Genomic DNA, 12,459 nt, shown 5'->3' on the forward strand with positions numbered 1-12,459 from the left:
TTCATTATTATGTGGTATGTCATTGGTAAGGTGATTGAGAGTGAAATTGTTGAACAGAAAGGAAACTAGGAGAAAACCGTTCAATAACTTTTTATATTATACATAATAATTGAAATAGAAAGCATGCAACTTTTACTTCAGCTGAATGTTAGGTTTAGAAAATAAAACATGCTGATTAAAATTTGTAATGAAAAAAGTAAACGATCCTTTTATTTGCCACAAGTTATGTACATATATGGTCCAAGGCATGCATAGGTTGTAGCAAACTTATATCATGTATAACTTAATTATTGTAAGTATACTTTCGCACGAATCTTGACACATTCAATATTATAAATTCAATTTCATGCATAAATTACAGCACGTCGCAGATCTTTACTTCATCTTCTCATTTTTCAAACTAGTGAATTCTTATCGTGAAGTTCTTTCAGCTGTTTGGCGAATACAACATTACATAACTCCAACGGTGTTTTACGATCTTTATTCGTCAATTCAATCGAAGCACCGTTTGAAACCAATACTTTAGCTTCTTCTTGTCTGTCTTCTTCGCATGCCAAATGTAACGCACTATTACCATACGCGTCTCTCTGATCTGGATTTGAAAACAAAAAGTTACGGATGCATATAAATTCTATAGTAAAATAAAGTAATATTTTTGTGAAATTCAACCTACCGATTTTCAGCTGTTTTCCGTACTCCAGGAGAAGTTTTACGATCGCTAAATTTCCTTTTGACGCGCTTCGGTGAAGAGGCGTTGATCCCCGCTTGTCGGCGATATTTATATCTGCATTTCGTTCAAGCAGCGCGGCACATATTGTTTTCCAATTTTTCGAAGCTGCATATTGAAGCGCTGAATGACCATCGTTCGTCTGAGCGTTTACATTAGCGCCTTGGCTCAACAGTAGGTTCACCACTTTTTCACGACCCCCCGAAGCTGCAAGAATTAGCGGCGTCATTTCCATCTGTCAAACAATAAGACAAATTTGAAAAAATTATAGTTTTCCATTCGTTCAATCGTTTTTAAATAAGCTACGATAATTCATAAGCATTGCGACCCTACGTATGGATTTGCATTTCCATATTGGTCACATGATCAAACAGCGTTCTACTTAAGCGACGGGCGAAATGAAGCCTTATCATTGGCTCCGTATGACAGAAACTTTTCATCTTGTTGGGTATTCGTTTTCCAGTTGCTACACTCGGTACAATTGTTATCAGGCTTTAAGAAATGGCGACGAACCAAGATTACGCATAACTGGCGTGTAAAATAGCGTACAACGGGTATTGCCGATATGAACATATTTTCTCCCGGAATACTCACATCATCTTTTGGATCCGTTGGAAAACCTAGCGACAGAAGGTACGAGACCAGATCATCGTGTCCCCCTAAAGCAGCCCAATGAATGAGCATTCTGCCATTCTATACGCCGTGTGATGGATGAGCGTTATTTTGGTATAAACATGTATCTGCGGTTCAGGTGAAAGAAACTGTAGATGCAGTGCTTACCGCGTCCATGTCGGTTTTGAGTTTTGGATTTTCATTGATAAGTATTTTTACGGCTTCTGTTTTGCCTCGATAAGCCAAATCGTATACAGATGATACCGGCGGCCCCATTTTTGACTGGAATTTTATGACTTTCACTAATTTGAACCAGATTCCGTCGACTAAAGAATATAAAGACAGTTGCCCTTATGGGTTTGGTGTGACAACCGAAAATCTTCGTGCGCTTGCGCCCCCTGAGATGTTTTAACGGTAGAGTTGAGAACTTATTGCCGAACATTAGAGAGTTACCGATGTCGACATGATCCTGGCTGCATTCACCTTCCGAGTAACACTGTCTTCGAAATGGTAAGCCCAAGCCGGTACTTGCCTGTGTGTACTTATCACCTTGTCGGCGATACAAGAAATTAATAATGAGAGTAAATTTCTTCCAAAATTTGTAGCAAAACACAGTGTTCGTACGCACAGGGAAAACCTGAAAAACTGGGAAAACTCAGGGAGTTTTTTATAGCAGAGAGAAGTCAGGGAATTTCGAAAATAGGACTGGAATTTTAAGTTTCTTGGAGAAATTCGTTCTTATACGTACATTACTTGATATCAAACCTACTTTCTTTTTTTTCTTACTGAAAATCGCTGGCTGTTGTTTGTAAATTAGTAGTCGGACAGTAAATTAATTACTAGGTAATATTAAAGGTATTAGTATTATTAAGCAAAAAAATTGTCATTAACCAGCAGCATATTTCTTGGAAGGTTACTGAAAAAAATCTTATTTTCAGGCTGGAACACCTCGAAAAGTCAGGGAATTTCGGGTTCCAAAAAGCGTACAAACCCTGAAAACAGTGATTTAATTGAAGTATAGGTACCCGAGAGCAGAATGTATACATAGATCATAAATAATAATAGATCAGATGTAATAATGATGCTGAGACCAAGAAGTATGTATGTATATGCGGTCCATGTACGATATTATTATATATGATCCATGTACGATTGATACGTCGTGCATACCGTAAATTTTATAATTTTCCTAGAGACAAACTAGATTATCTACAATAATACGGCTATAATATGAAATTAGAAGAATTATTCATTTCGAAATGGGATTCTATTCGACACGCGCTCGATGAATTCCATAACATTAATATTCATAATTATTACAACAACTTTTCATTTCTTCTCTCGATCTTGAATTTCCGTAGGCATGGAATCGAAACGCTGTTTTAGCTAGTCGCAAGTGAAGTATCTACGTTGGGTAGAGAAGCAGAATTGTTTTTCGAAAAGTGTTCGAATGGAAAAAAATTATCCGACGCTGTTTTGGATGTGTTTTTCACATATTTCAGTGTCCATTTAAGCCTGCTTTAGAGGCTTCAAAAAACCGATTTTTTTTTGCATAGATGTCTACCCAAACTATCCAAGAATGTGTCCCTAAAATTTCAGTCGCAAATTCAAAATATTTTCGGAGTTACAGAAGAAATAGTGAGCAAGCGTCCAGCAGGTATACGAGCGGTTTTTTGAAGTTTTCAACCAGTTTTTTGAAGAGTCTGAACCAGTTTTTTGAAGTTTTGAACCAGTTCTTTGAAGATCTGAAGGGCAACTCTATGGACCAGGAATCGCCGATTAGCATATTAATGCGGTAAGTTCAAGAAAATTACGATTTTTTATGTACGAAAACTTTGACGCACGATTTCTCCGTTTTTCATTTTTACGCTTTTTCCTAATTGGCGGGAAAGATAGGAAAAAAACTAAACGTCCTTTCGAAACGAGACAAATTGCATTGTACTCGGGATGAAATTCTCTTCTAGTTGAACCTAAAAAACCTTGAGAAAGTTGAGATTAACCCACTTTTTAAAGAATCTAAAGTGAATCATTTTCGCAAGAAAAATGAATTTTTTTTTCCTTTGCGAAAAATTGTTGAATTTTTCACTTTTTGCGGAATTTTCTTGGTTTAACTAGAAGCTATACTATTGAGAAGTAAAAATTTTTTTGGTTTCTTTGTTTCAGATGGAAATTGCGACCTGCACCTTTCCGGCCGCACGACAAATGCATACTGGAGACGCCTCGGTGAAATGCTTGTACCAGGCATAATATAACATGTATCCTAATAAAAAAATTCGAGAAGACTGTTGAAATACATAACAATGAATCCTGGAAGTTTTGTTTTAATCGGATATTTCTTTCCTTCCCAAAAAAATCCTCGAAAAAACCGATTTTTTGAAGCCTCTAAAGCAGGTTCCCCCCTTAATCTGACATGTATCGTTCAAGTCAATACTGAGTTCAAAAACTTTTTGCTCTGGAAATCACGAGTAAAAAACCCCTCAGCGTTTTTGCTGGATTTATGGTGAAATTTTCGACGATTTTCAAAATTGCTGAAATCTGTTTATTGATGCACTGTATCGACGTAATGTTGCGAGGGAAATCGATTGGGCGCAGTCCCAATACGCTGCGATCAACGCATCAAAAGTTACAGCCAAAAAACGAGACCTGTGTTTTCGACATATTTCAGCAGGTGCTTTTTCCTTCGTAATTTCTCTCCTGTTGATCCCACGCTGCTTTTGCTGCGTTTTCTGAGTTGCTGGGGTCCAATTAGTCAAGAAAGAGTCATCCAAATCGAATCTGAGACCAAAAGTTTTTTGCCCAAAAAAAAAGTAAGGCTAACCCCTTTGTGTTTTTGGCGAAAATTTTCGCGATTTTGAAAAATGCTGATATAAATTCTTTCGTGCACTTTTCCGACGTAATTTTCCGAGAGAAATCGATTGGGCGCAGTCCGGATACGCTGCGAGCAACGGATCAAAAGTTAGAGCGAAAAAACAAGGACCTGCGATTTCCACATTTTTTGACTGGTGTTTTTTCCGTCGTCATTTCTCTACTGTTGGTCCTACGCTGCTTTTGCTGCGTTTTCTGGGTTGCTGGGGGTCCAATTAGTCAAGAAAGAGTCATCCAAATCGAATCTGAGACCAAAAGTTTTTTGCCCAAAAAAAAAGTAAGGCTAACCCCTTTGTGTTTTTGGCGAAAATTTTCGCGATTTCGAAAAGTGCTGCAATAAATTCTTTCGTGCACTTTTCCGACGTAATTTTCCGAGAGAAATCGATTGGGCGCAGTCCGAATACGCTGCGAGCAACGGATCAAAAGTTAGAGCCAAAAAACAAGGACCTGCGATTTCCACATTTTTTGACTGGTGCTTTTTCCGTCGTCATTTCTCTACTGTTGGTCCTACGCTGCTTTTGCTGCGTTTTCTGGGTTGCTGGGGGTCCAATTAGTCAAGAAAGAGTCATCCAAATCGAATCTGAGACCAAAAGTTTTTTGCCCAAAAAAAAAGTAAGGCTAACCCCTTTGTGTTTTTGGCGAAAATTTTCGCGATTTTGAAAAATGCTGATATAAATTCTTTCGTGCACTTTTCCGACGTAATTTTCCGAGAGAAATCGATTGGGCGCAGTCCGGATACGCTGCGAGCAACGGATCAAAAGTTAGAGCGAAAAAACAAGGACCTGCGATTTCCACATTTTTTGACTGGTGTTTTTTCCGTCGTCATTTCTCTACTGTTGGTCCTACGCTGCTTTTGCTGCGTTTTCTGGGTTGCTGGGGGTCCAATTAGTCAAGAAAGAGTCATCCAAATCGAATCTGAGACCAAAAGTTTTTTGCCCAAAAAAAAAGTAAGGCTAACCCCTTTGTGTTTTTGGCGAAAATTTTCGCGATTTCGAAAAGTGCTGCAATAAATTCTTTCGTGCACTTTTCCGACGTAATTTTCCGAGAGAAATCGATTGGGCGCAGTCCGAATACGCTGCGAGCAACGGATCAAAAGTTAGAGCCAAAAAACAAGGACCTGCGATTTCCACATTTTTTGACTGGTGCTTTTTCCGTCGTCATTTCTCTACTGTTGGTCCTACGCTGCTTTTGCTGCGTTTTCTGGGTTGCTGGGGGTCCAATTAGTCAAGAAAGAGTCATCCAAATCGAATCTGAGACCAAAAGTTTTTTGCCCAAAAAAAAAGTAAGGCTAACCCCTTTGTGTTTTTGGCGAAAATTTTCGCGATTTCGAAAAGTGCTGCAATAAATTCTTTCGTGCACTTTTCCGACGTAATTTTCCGAGAGAAATCGATTGGGCGCAGCCCGAATACGCTGCGAGCAACGGATCAAAAGTTAGACCCAAAAAACAAGAACCAGTGATTTCCACATTTTTTGGCTGGTGCTTTTTCCGTCGTCATTTCTCTACTGTTGGTCCTACGCTGCTTTTGCTGCGTTTTCTGGGTTGCTGGGGGTCCAATTAGTCAGGAAAGGGTCATACAAATAGAGCGAAAAACGACCGGTCATACGACCAAACTTGTAGCCACCTAGCGACAACGCGACACACGACAGACAACACAAAGACGAATGGAGGCATCAGGAGACATGAGCCACGCGTCAAGCGTACTCCTCTGTTATAATAATAAAGTGCTCATTTATTACACATGACGCCATGCGATACGTGACTGTGACGTGATGTGTGAGACGTCCATTGAACATTAACGAAGTAACGGAAAAGACCAAATTATTTTAACAAAAGACTAATATATGTATTTTATTTATTTAATTCTTATTATTGCATAGATTCAGACTTGATACAGCAGGGGATTAATATTTTTTAAAACTTGTTTGTCTCAGCACGTCACACAGTAATCATAATTTTCTATATCAAAATGAGTGAGACAGAATCAAAAGATGACTTAGAATCTGTCATTAAGATCCAGACCTTTGTATTTTTTGATTTGGAGACGACAGGTTTCATTCATGGCTCTAGTGTGCCCAGAATAACCGAAATATCTCTCATTGCAACTGCAAGAGATTCCTTACTCAGTACGGACCTTACCTTGCCCAGAGTTTTGCACAAGCTACTAATCCCGCTGCAACCTATGCGACTCATTCCATTGGAAATTTCTAAAATAACAGGTTACTACATACCACAAACGTTTGTTATCATCTAATGAGACTCCCTTAAACATTAACTTAACAGTAATTAAACAGTACTGAAATACTAAATGATTCTCTTAATTCCAGGTCTCTACAACGATTTACTGGAACATGAGAAGTCGTTTGATCACCATGCATCCGACTTATTGAACTCTTTTATCAGTAGGCTACATCCTCCGGTATGTTTTGTGGCTCACAATGGAAACAGATTTGACTACCCGATTATTTTGTCTGAGTTGAATCGCATCGGAGGGGTAATTCACCACGATTAATTCCTTTATTGATTAAAGTTTCATGCACATCATCATCTCAATATTCGATGACCTGTTGTTTTCATTTTCACAGACTTTATCCAAAAATATTTTATGCGTTGATTCGTTAGATGCGTTTAAAAATTTCTTTAACCACGGTCATCCTGACGAAAGTAAAAAACCTGTTGCTCCGTTAATTGTATCCAGCGATGAGAGTACAACATTCTTTGATGACGGATGCAACGCAGAACTCTCTGCAGCCCTCGATGCATATGAGGTCTCTTCGACGTCTCTAAGAAATGTAAGAGATCTTAAAACAATTAAACTATTAATTTGATCAAATATTTAGAAAATGTCTAATCTAAATAGCATTTTGACAAGTTTTGCTTTTTTTTATTAGGAGTGCGTTGATGTAAAATACGTACAGTCAAGGCAAAAATTAAATGAGACAACACCAACGCATCAGAAAAGCAATCCAATGAATATTAAACCACGTAAGCCCTTCAAGAACAAAGATGGATCACTAGCTAAAAAACGATTGCCATTTACCTATGGTCCGCCCACTAATTTCAAATTGGAAACACTATATAGGCACCTCATAGGTGTTGATCCACGCAATTCTCACTCTGCAGAGGATGATTCTTTATCGCTGCTTACCTGCGTACTCAAAATTGGTGTTTCGTTCGTTTCTTGGGCAGACCGCAATGCTGGTCCATTGATTCGATGTGCAATAAAAAAGTAATACAGCTTCATCTTTTACATGGAGTTTTATTATTATGAGATCTCAGTACCAAAAGAAGCTGTGAATGTTGCTGTTAAAATAAATATAGCATGCTAGTTAGAGTTGCTGCTGAATAAAAGTTATCCAGAACAGGAATGTAAACTATGCAGATACAATGCATAGCATTTTTGCTCTACTAAGTTAAGTTGGGTTGAAAGAGAAATTTGAAGTTATTGCAAAAATGGATTTATCCTTCATAATGAATGTTCTGTGATATGCAATCTTCTACCATCGATTACTCTAATTTTTATCAGATTTTACCTATTTAAAATTCATATATATTTTTAATTAAAACTAAGTCATATTTGGGTTTGCCAGACAAAAAATCTACAATTGATTTTCGCGTATATTACTTCATGCATGTACAAAAATCTTATATGTAATAAAACCAATGTGTACGGGGTAAAAAAATATTGTACATATCCTACCTATAATTAAAAATGATTAAAAGTAGCTATAAAGTCATAACAGCTGAAACACGTATTAAATATAAAATATTTATAAAATATGTGATCGGATAAAGGCTGAAACAAATTTTAAACAAATAGTTTTTATATGGATAAAATTTTCTAACTAAAATAGTTTGTATAACTGTAATAAAAATATTTTTAAAAAACCTTTTATAAACCTACGATATTAACGAGATTTTAACATAATATTGTCACATGAATTCCTAATTTACAATTTTTTCCCGATAATGTACAATATCTAAAACTCCCGCTGACATTTATGCAACATCCGCACTTTTATGTACAGTGACGAATATCGTGCTGTACATGTGTACGTCAAATATGCTTATAAAAAAGTACAATAATAAAACATTGCTTTCGGTAGCAATTTATCTTCCAATTTGGTTTGTTGACTGCTATTCGAAGTGCTACGTGATACCTGTACCAGTGTAAAATTTATATAATCTATAAATATATACCCAAGTATATCTTCGTTTATAGTTTACTGAACACTTGATCCTTGAGTAATGCAAAAGTTACCTATGCATAAGCATCAAGAAAAATCTGCTGCATTAATGCACACTCTATCGTCGTTATTGAATTGCAGGATTCGGGGCTGAAATATTCCAATAGGTGTTCCATAGACTTGATAAAATACCATTATTTTGAGAAGTTGATGCTGATGCGGATTCGATTCTCATTTCTGTCATCGCAGAAGAAAGCATTGACGTTTTCAACTTTGCCAATTCGTCTTTGTTCACTGTAAAATCAGATACATCTTGAATTAGAAGGTGGAAGGTATTATTTACAGGCTGATATCAAAATATTCTTATTTTGATTTGTAACAATTTCCTTTCTAGTTAAAATTTCTGTACATTAATCATCAAAATTTCGTATCTGCTCTTTCGATACTAAGAAATTTTCCAACAATTTAAAACTTACGTATGTATTCTGCAATGATATACTCATTGCTCTGAATTTTTTTATCGATATCTTTGATTATTTTATTCAATCTGTCATTTATGTTTGACATTTCTTTCTGGCTAATGTTGACCAACAGATTGTTTGTCGGATTCCAAAAATCGTATATTATACCTTTTCCAGTCGATTCTTGAAATTTTTTCAACATCTGGAATATTTATCAAGCTAAAGTGAATTTTGAAAACATTTAAAATTGGCAGTAATACGAAGAAATCACAAAATTACGGCTGTAGGAATTACTAATTGTTGACAGTGCAATAAACAAATAGATGTACTTACATAGTAAAATATCCACGTGGATGGTAATCTTTGAAAATCGGAACTATAATCTTGGTTCTCCAATTCCCGAAGGAACAAAGTTTTTATGAAGTAACTAGCGATGCTTTTAAAGTTTTGGGTATCCCTCAATTTCTAAACAAAGAAGGACAAATTTGAGGATTTTAAATTTGGATGTATTGAAAAACCAAGTTTCTTAAGACAAAAAAGGATAAATAATGGTATTAATTTTTACGGCAATATTCAATAATTAGTACCTTCATCTGTCTGATGACTTGTTTAATACTGCCTTTAAGCAGTTCCTGTTCTCTTTCGTAGAAGCTTGGTCTCCACAGTATATGATTATTGGAACAATTCTGTAATGGTTTCGATACGGCGAACCAATTCTTCTTCTGTAATTATAAAAACTTGTTGCATAGTCAGTTTGAGAAATATTTGATTTTGTATTACCTTAGTGTGACTCCTGAATGGTCGAGGAGGTGCGGTCAGAAATTCAAGGACTGGAACGAGATCCACATCTACGTTGTGTCCGTTCGGTATGTTTATTTTCAACGTTAGTGCTGGGCCACTTTTTTTTTGACGCAGCTGAAATAAGTGATGTATAATTATTTTACATTTTCCTGAGACTTAGAAGTAACAGATCTGGTAACAGCATTTATTTTACTTACTGTATATTTTATTCCATCCACTGATAAAATGTATTCATTGTTAGCTGGAGTTGGAAATGATTGGAACACCCTACTCGCAACCGATTCGAACCACTGACGGAATTGGTTTTGATCAAGATACATTGATTTGTCAAACCACTTATCCATAACTCTGAAGATAAAAAATAATACATCAATTAAATATACGTGTAGTAAAGTCTTGAATAAGTAAGCCAAAGTATGTTATATGGGAAGTGATGGTTCTCTCGGATATTTTTCTCGGAAAACATCATATGCTACTCAAAACTTAATAGAATAAAGTTCGGAAAAGTCAGTTCAAACAGTGTTTGCTTTCCTGAAAATAAGGTAAAATAAATGACGGGAAAATTAAATTTAATCAAGTACAGGCATCAGAACTATGGTGAAAAAAACTTGTTTCACATTGCATAGACCTAAAGAAAAACAAAATCATGAGCAAATCTGAGCTTTGACAACCGTGAAAATCAAATATGAGCAAGATTATAAAACCCTGTCTTCTTATTGATTAGGTTTGCAGGTAACTTGACTCACAACTTTCTATATCTCTGCCTTTGATAAACAGCTGCACAAGGTCTCCTGAAAGAATTTTCATTCCGAATTTGATCAATCTTCGAACATATATTATAATTATTGCTAGCATATGTTTCTTCATAACAGGTATTCACAAATTGGATTGCTGCATCCAACTGATAGGATGAAACCTTGACTTCAAATTGAAAAAAAAGCGTTTTATTATTCAGTTTGCTTGTAATCAGATCAGAAGAAATTTGTCTTAATAACACTGATCTCAAAGATATTATGAGTCTGAATGTATTTCACGATTATAGCTGCAGGGGCATATTTTTTGATAGTAGCAATATCTATAACATCTAACTGAGAGGTGCGAGTCTCACTGTATATAAATTGATATTATAGTTTAATATTAACTCAGAACGTGGATAAAACTTACTTATACTCAGACCATCTAGGTTGTTTTCTTAAGTTTGGTAGAACATCTGACATTGCTTTAATTTTCACATATCCTGGCTTCTCGGAAGCTATTAAAATCTATCAAGCAAAAGACGAAAACTAGATTAAAACAAAATTTTCATCAAATATTTGCAAATTTATTTTTCCTTCGTCTCTAAAAATTATTTCTCAATGAACAATTTCAAAGCACATTTGTACGTAAGGTTTGGTCAATAAAAAGAGTGACCTTTCAATATACATCAACGAAAGCATAAGAAGAAACTTAATATTTGGGCTTCTTACGTTCAAAGTCTTGTAGTCGATTGGTAGATTTATGATAACATTTAAATCATACTCTTCCGGCTTGCCTACTTTAAGGCCTTCATAATAACTGCCCACATAAACAATCCGCCGATAACATGCATTGAATAGTGGATCCTTTTCTTTCATTCTTTCAATGAACGTCGACAAGACCTATATATCACAATTGTAAATACTGATTTCCATTTGCGTTCGTTTATTTATTTATTTTTACCAACTATTATTTTGTATGTATAACAAAGGTAATTTTTTGAAATTTTCGTAAAGTACCACAATATAATAATACACACCCTTTGTAAATGGGCATTGTATTCCTTTGTTTCGCCAGGTTTCAATGTGACAAATTGTTTATTTATTTCATTGAAAATGCGGTCTGATTTAAATCTTGGATCGACAGGTATAGGCGCCATGTCTGTAATCAGTTGAAATAAAATACGTAACTCCTTCTGTTATTCTGTCAACAGTTTCCTAATATAGACTATCAATTGTATATTCCTTGAAACATATTTATACAAAAGTCGTTTCTATCCAAGTTTGATGTCATCTCAAATACGTCTATAAGTATACAGAAATCGCGGTAATTTGCCTATTGGCAGCTCCTAATTAAACCCAAATATAAATTAAATTTTTAGCAAACTTGAATTCAAATATTTGAACTATCACCAACAACTAATCAGATATCCATAATTATACAATGTTTCACAAAGTTAGTTAAAAGTGGTTAAAAATTAAAGCTTGGTATTCGCAAACGCGCGGCTCAATGATCAATTCATCGTCGAAAATTTGTAGACTAGTTAATGATAGTCAATGCGAAATAATGTAAAAGAAACGTACCATTTGATTGTTGGAAAGAATTTCTTTGAAAACCTGAGTGCGTACTGTTATACTTGAATTCTCCCGGCGTTATGTGACATATATCGAACCACGTATCGAACACTCGTTAAACAAACAATAGACAGAAGTATGTTCCCTTGAATTTACGAAAATACGCGTCAATCGTCGACGTTGAACTGCAATTGAATTGTCCGCTCAATTGTTTTATACACGAAGTTGTACGCCGTTATAGGATTCCCCGGGTTTATAAATGATCAAAACAGACCGGAATCAATCCATCTCACGCCACGTAGACGGTTCTGGATCGAATGATGTTTTCCTGCATTGAAAGCTCAACGTCAAACCGGATTCATAAAGCAGCACGCAGCCGGCATTTCCGCCAATCGCAAAGATCGCAACTCGCCATGAGGCGGTATTAAGGCGGGTTTGCACGACAAATTCGATTCGAAATTATACGCACAGGAGAGGCGCATTGTCAATTGTAATCTTT

At 35.9% G+C, this 12,459-nt stretch overlaps 3 protein-coding genes and 1 long non-coding RNA gene across 11 annotated transcripts; 2 read left to right on the forward strand and 2 right to left on the reverse strand.

The window, feature by feature from the left end:
- Window positions 1–175: 175 nt before the first annotated feature.
- LOC124212128 (26S proteasome non-ATPase regulatory subunit 10) lies at window positions 176–1,643 on the reverse strand. Of its 2 annotated transcripts, XM_046611903.1 has the most exons (4): window positions 1,508–1,643; window positions 1,322–1,420; window positions 674–962; window positions 176–592 (listed from the first exon to the last, which is right to left on the reverse strand). In XM_046611903.1, the coding sequence occupies exons 1-4, from the start codon at window positions 1,613–1,615 to the stop codon at window positions 396–398; spliced, it is 693 nt and encodes a 230-aa protein (XP_046467859.1). In that variant the 5' UTR covers window positions 1,616–1,643; the 3' UTR covers window positions 176–395. The 2 variants fall into 2 exon arrangements, with proteins under 2 accessions (XP_046467859.1, XP_046467860.1); XM_046611904.2 differs by lacking the exon at window positions 1,322–1,420 and having other exon boundaries at window positions 1,508–1,641.
- A 67-nt stretch (window positions 1,644–1,710) lies between these two features.
- On the forward strand, window positions 1,711–3,631 carry LOC124212130 (uncharacterized). 4 transcript variants are annotated; one of them, XR_011176397.1, is made up of 5 exons: window positions 1,711–1,849; window positions 1,945–2,182; window positions 2,278–2,440; window positions 2,970–3,134; window positions 3,503–3,631. It is a non-coding gene; the product is annotated as an uncharacterized lncRNA (long non-coding RNA). The 4 variants fall into 4 exon arrangements; XR_006881573.2 differs by having other exon boundaries at window positions 2,278–2,436; XR_011176396.1 differs by having other exon boundaries at window positions 1,945–2,194; window positions 2,278–3,134.
- Window positions 3,632–5,862: 2,231 nt separating this feature from the next.
- LOC124213422 (uncharacterized) lies at window positions 5,863–8,264 on the forward strand. The gene is made up of 4 exons (XM_046614768.2): window positions 5,863–6,421; window positions 6,530–6,696; window positions 6,788–6,994; window positions 7,094–8,264. The coding sequence occupies exons 1-4, from the start codon at window positions 6,172–6,174 to the stop codon at window positions 7,433–7,435; spliced, it is 966 nt and encodes a 321-aa protein (XP_046470724.1). The 5' UTR covers window positions 5,863–6,171; the 3' UTR covers window positions 7,436–8,264.
- Window positions 7,615–12,267, reverse strand: cGlr1 (cGAS-like receptor 1). Of its 4 annotated transcripts, XR_006881876.1 has the most exons (12): window positions 11,970–12,265; window positions 11,426–11,547; window positions 11,118–11,288; window positions 10,816–10,913; window positions 10,398–10,442; window positions 9,849–9,999; window positions 9,631–9,765; window positions 9,438–9,572; window positions 9,184–9,315; window positions 8,866–9,052; window positions 8,464–8,683; window positions 7,615–8,362 (listed from the first exon to the last, which is right to left on the reverse strand). XR_006881876.1 is itself a non-coding variant. In XM_046614763.1 (11 exons), the coding sequence occupies exons 2-11, from the start codon at window positions 11,543–11,545 to the stop codon at window positions 8,517–8,519; spliced, it is 1,341 nt and encodes a 446-aa protein (XP_046470719.1). In that variant the 5' UTR covers window positions 11,546–11,547; window positions 11,970–12,265; the 3' UTR covers window positions 7,615–8,516. The 4 variants fall into 4 exon arrangements, 3 of the variants coding, with proteins under 3 accessions (XP_046470719.1, XP_046470720.1, XP_046470721.1); XM_046614763.1 differs by having other exon boundaries at window positions 7,615–8,683; XM_046614764.1 differs by lacking the exon at window positions 10,398–10,442 and having other exon boundaries at window positions 7,615–8,683; window positions 11,970–12,263.
- Window positions 12,268–12,459: the final 192 nt, after the last annotated feature.

The sequence above is a fragment of the Neodiprion pinetum genome, chromosome 2 (assembly GCF_021155775.2).
Source record: "Neodiprion pinetum isolate iyNeoPine1 chromosome 2, iyNeoPine1.2, whole genome shotgun sequence".
Classification (NCBI taxonomy): domain Eukaryota; kingdom Metazoa; phylum Arthropoda; class Insecta; order Hymenoptera; family Diprionidae; genus Neodiprion; species Neodiprion pinetum.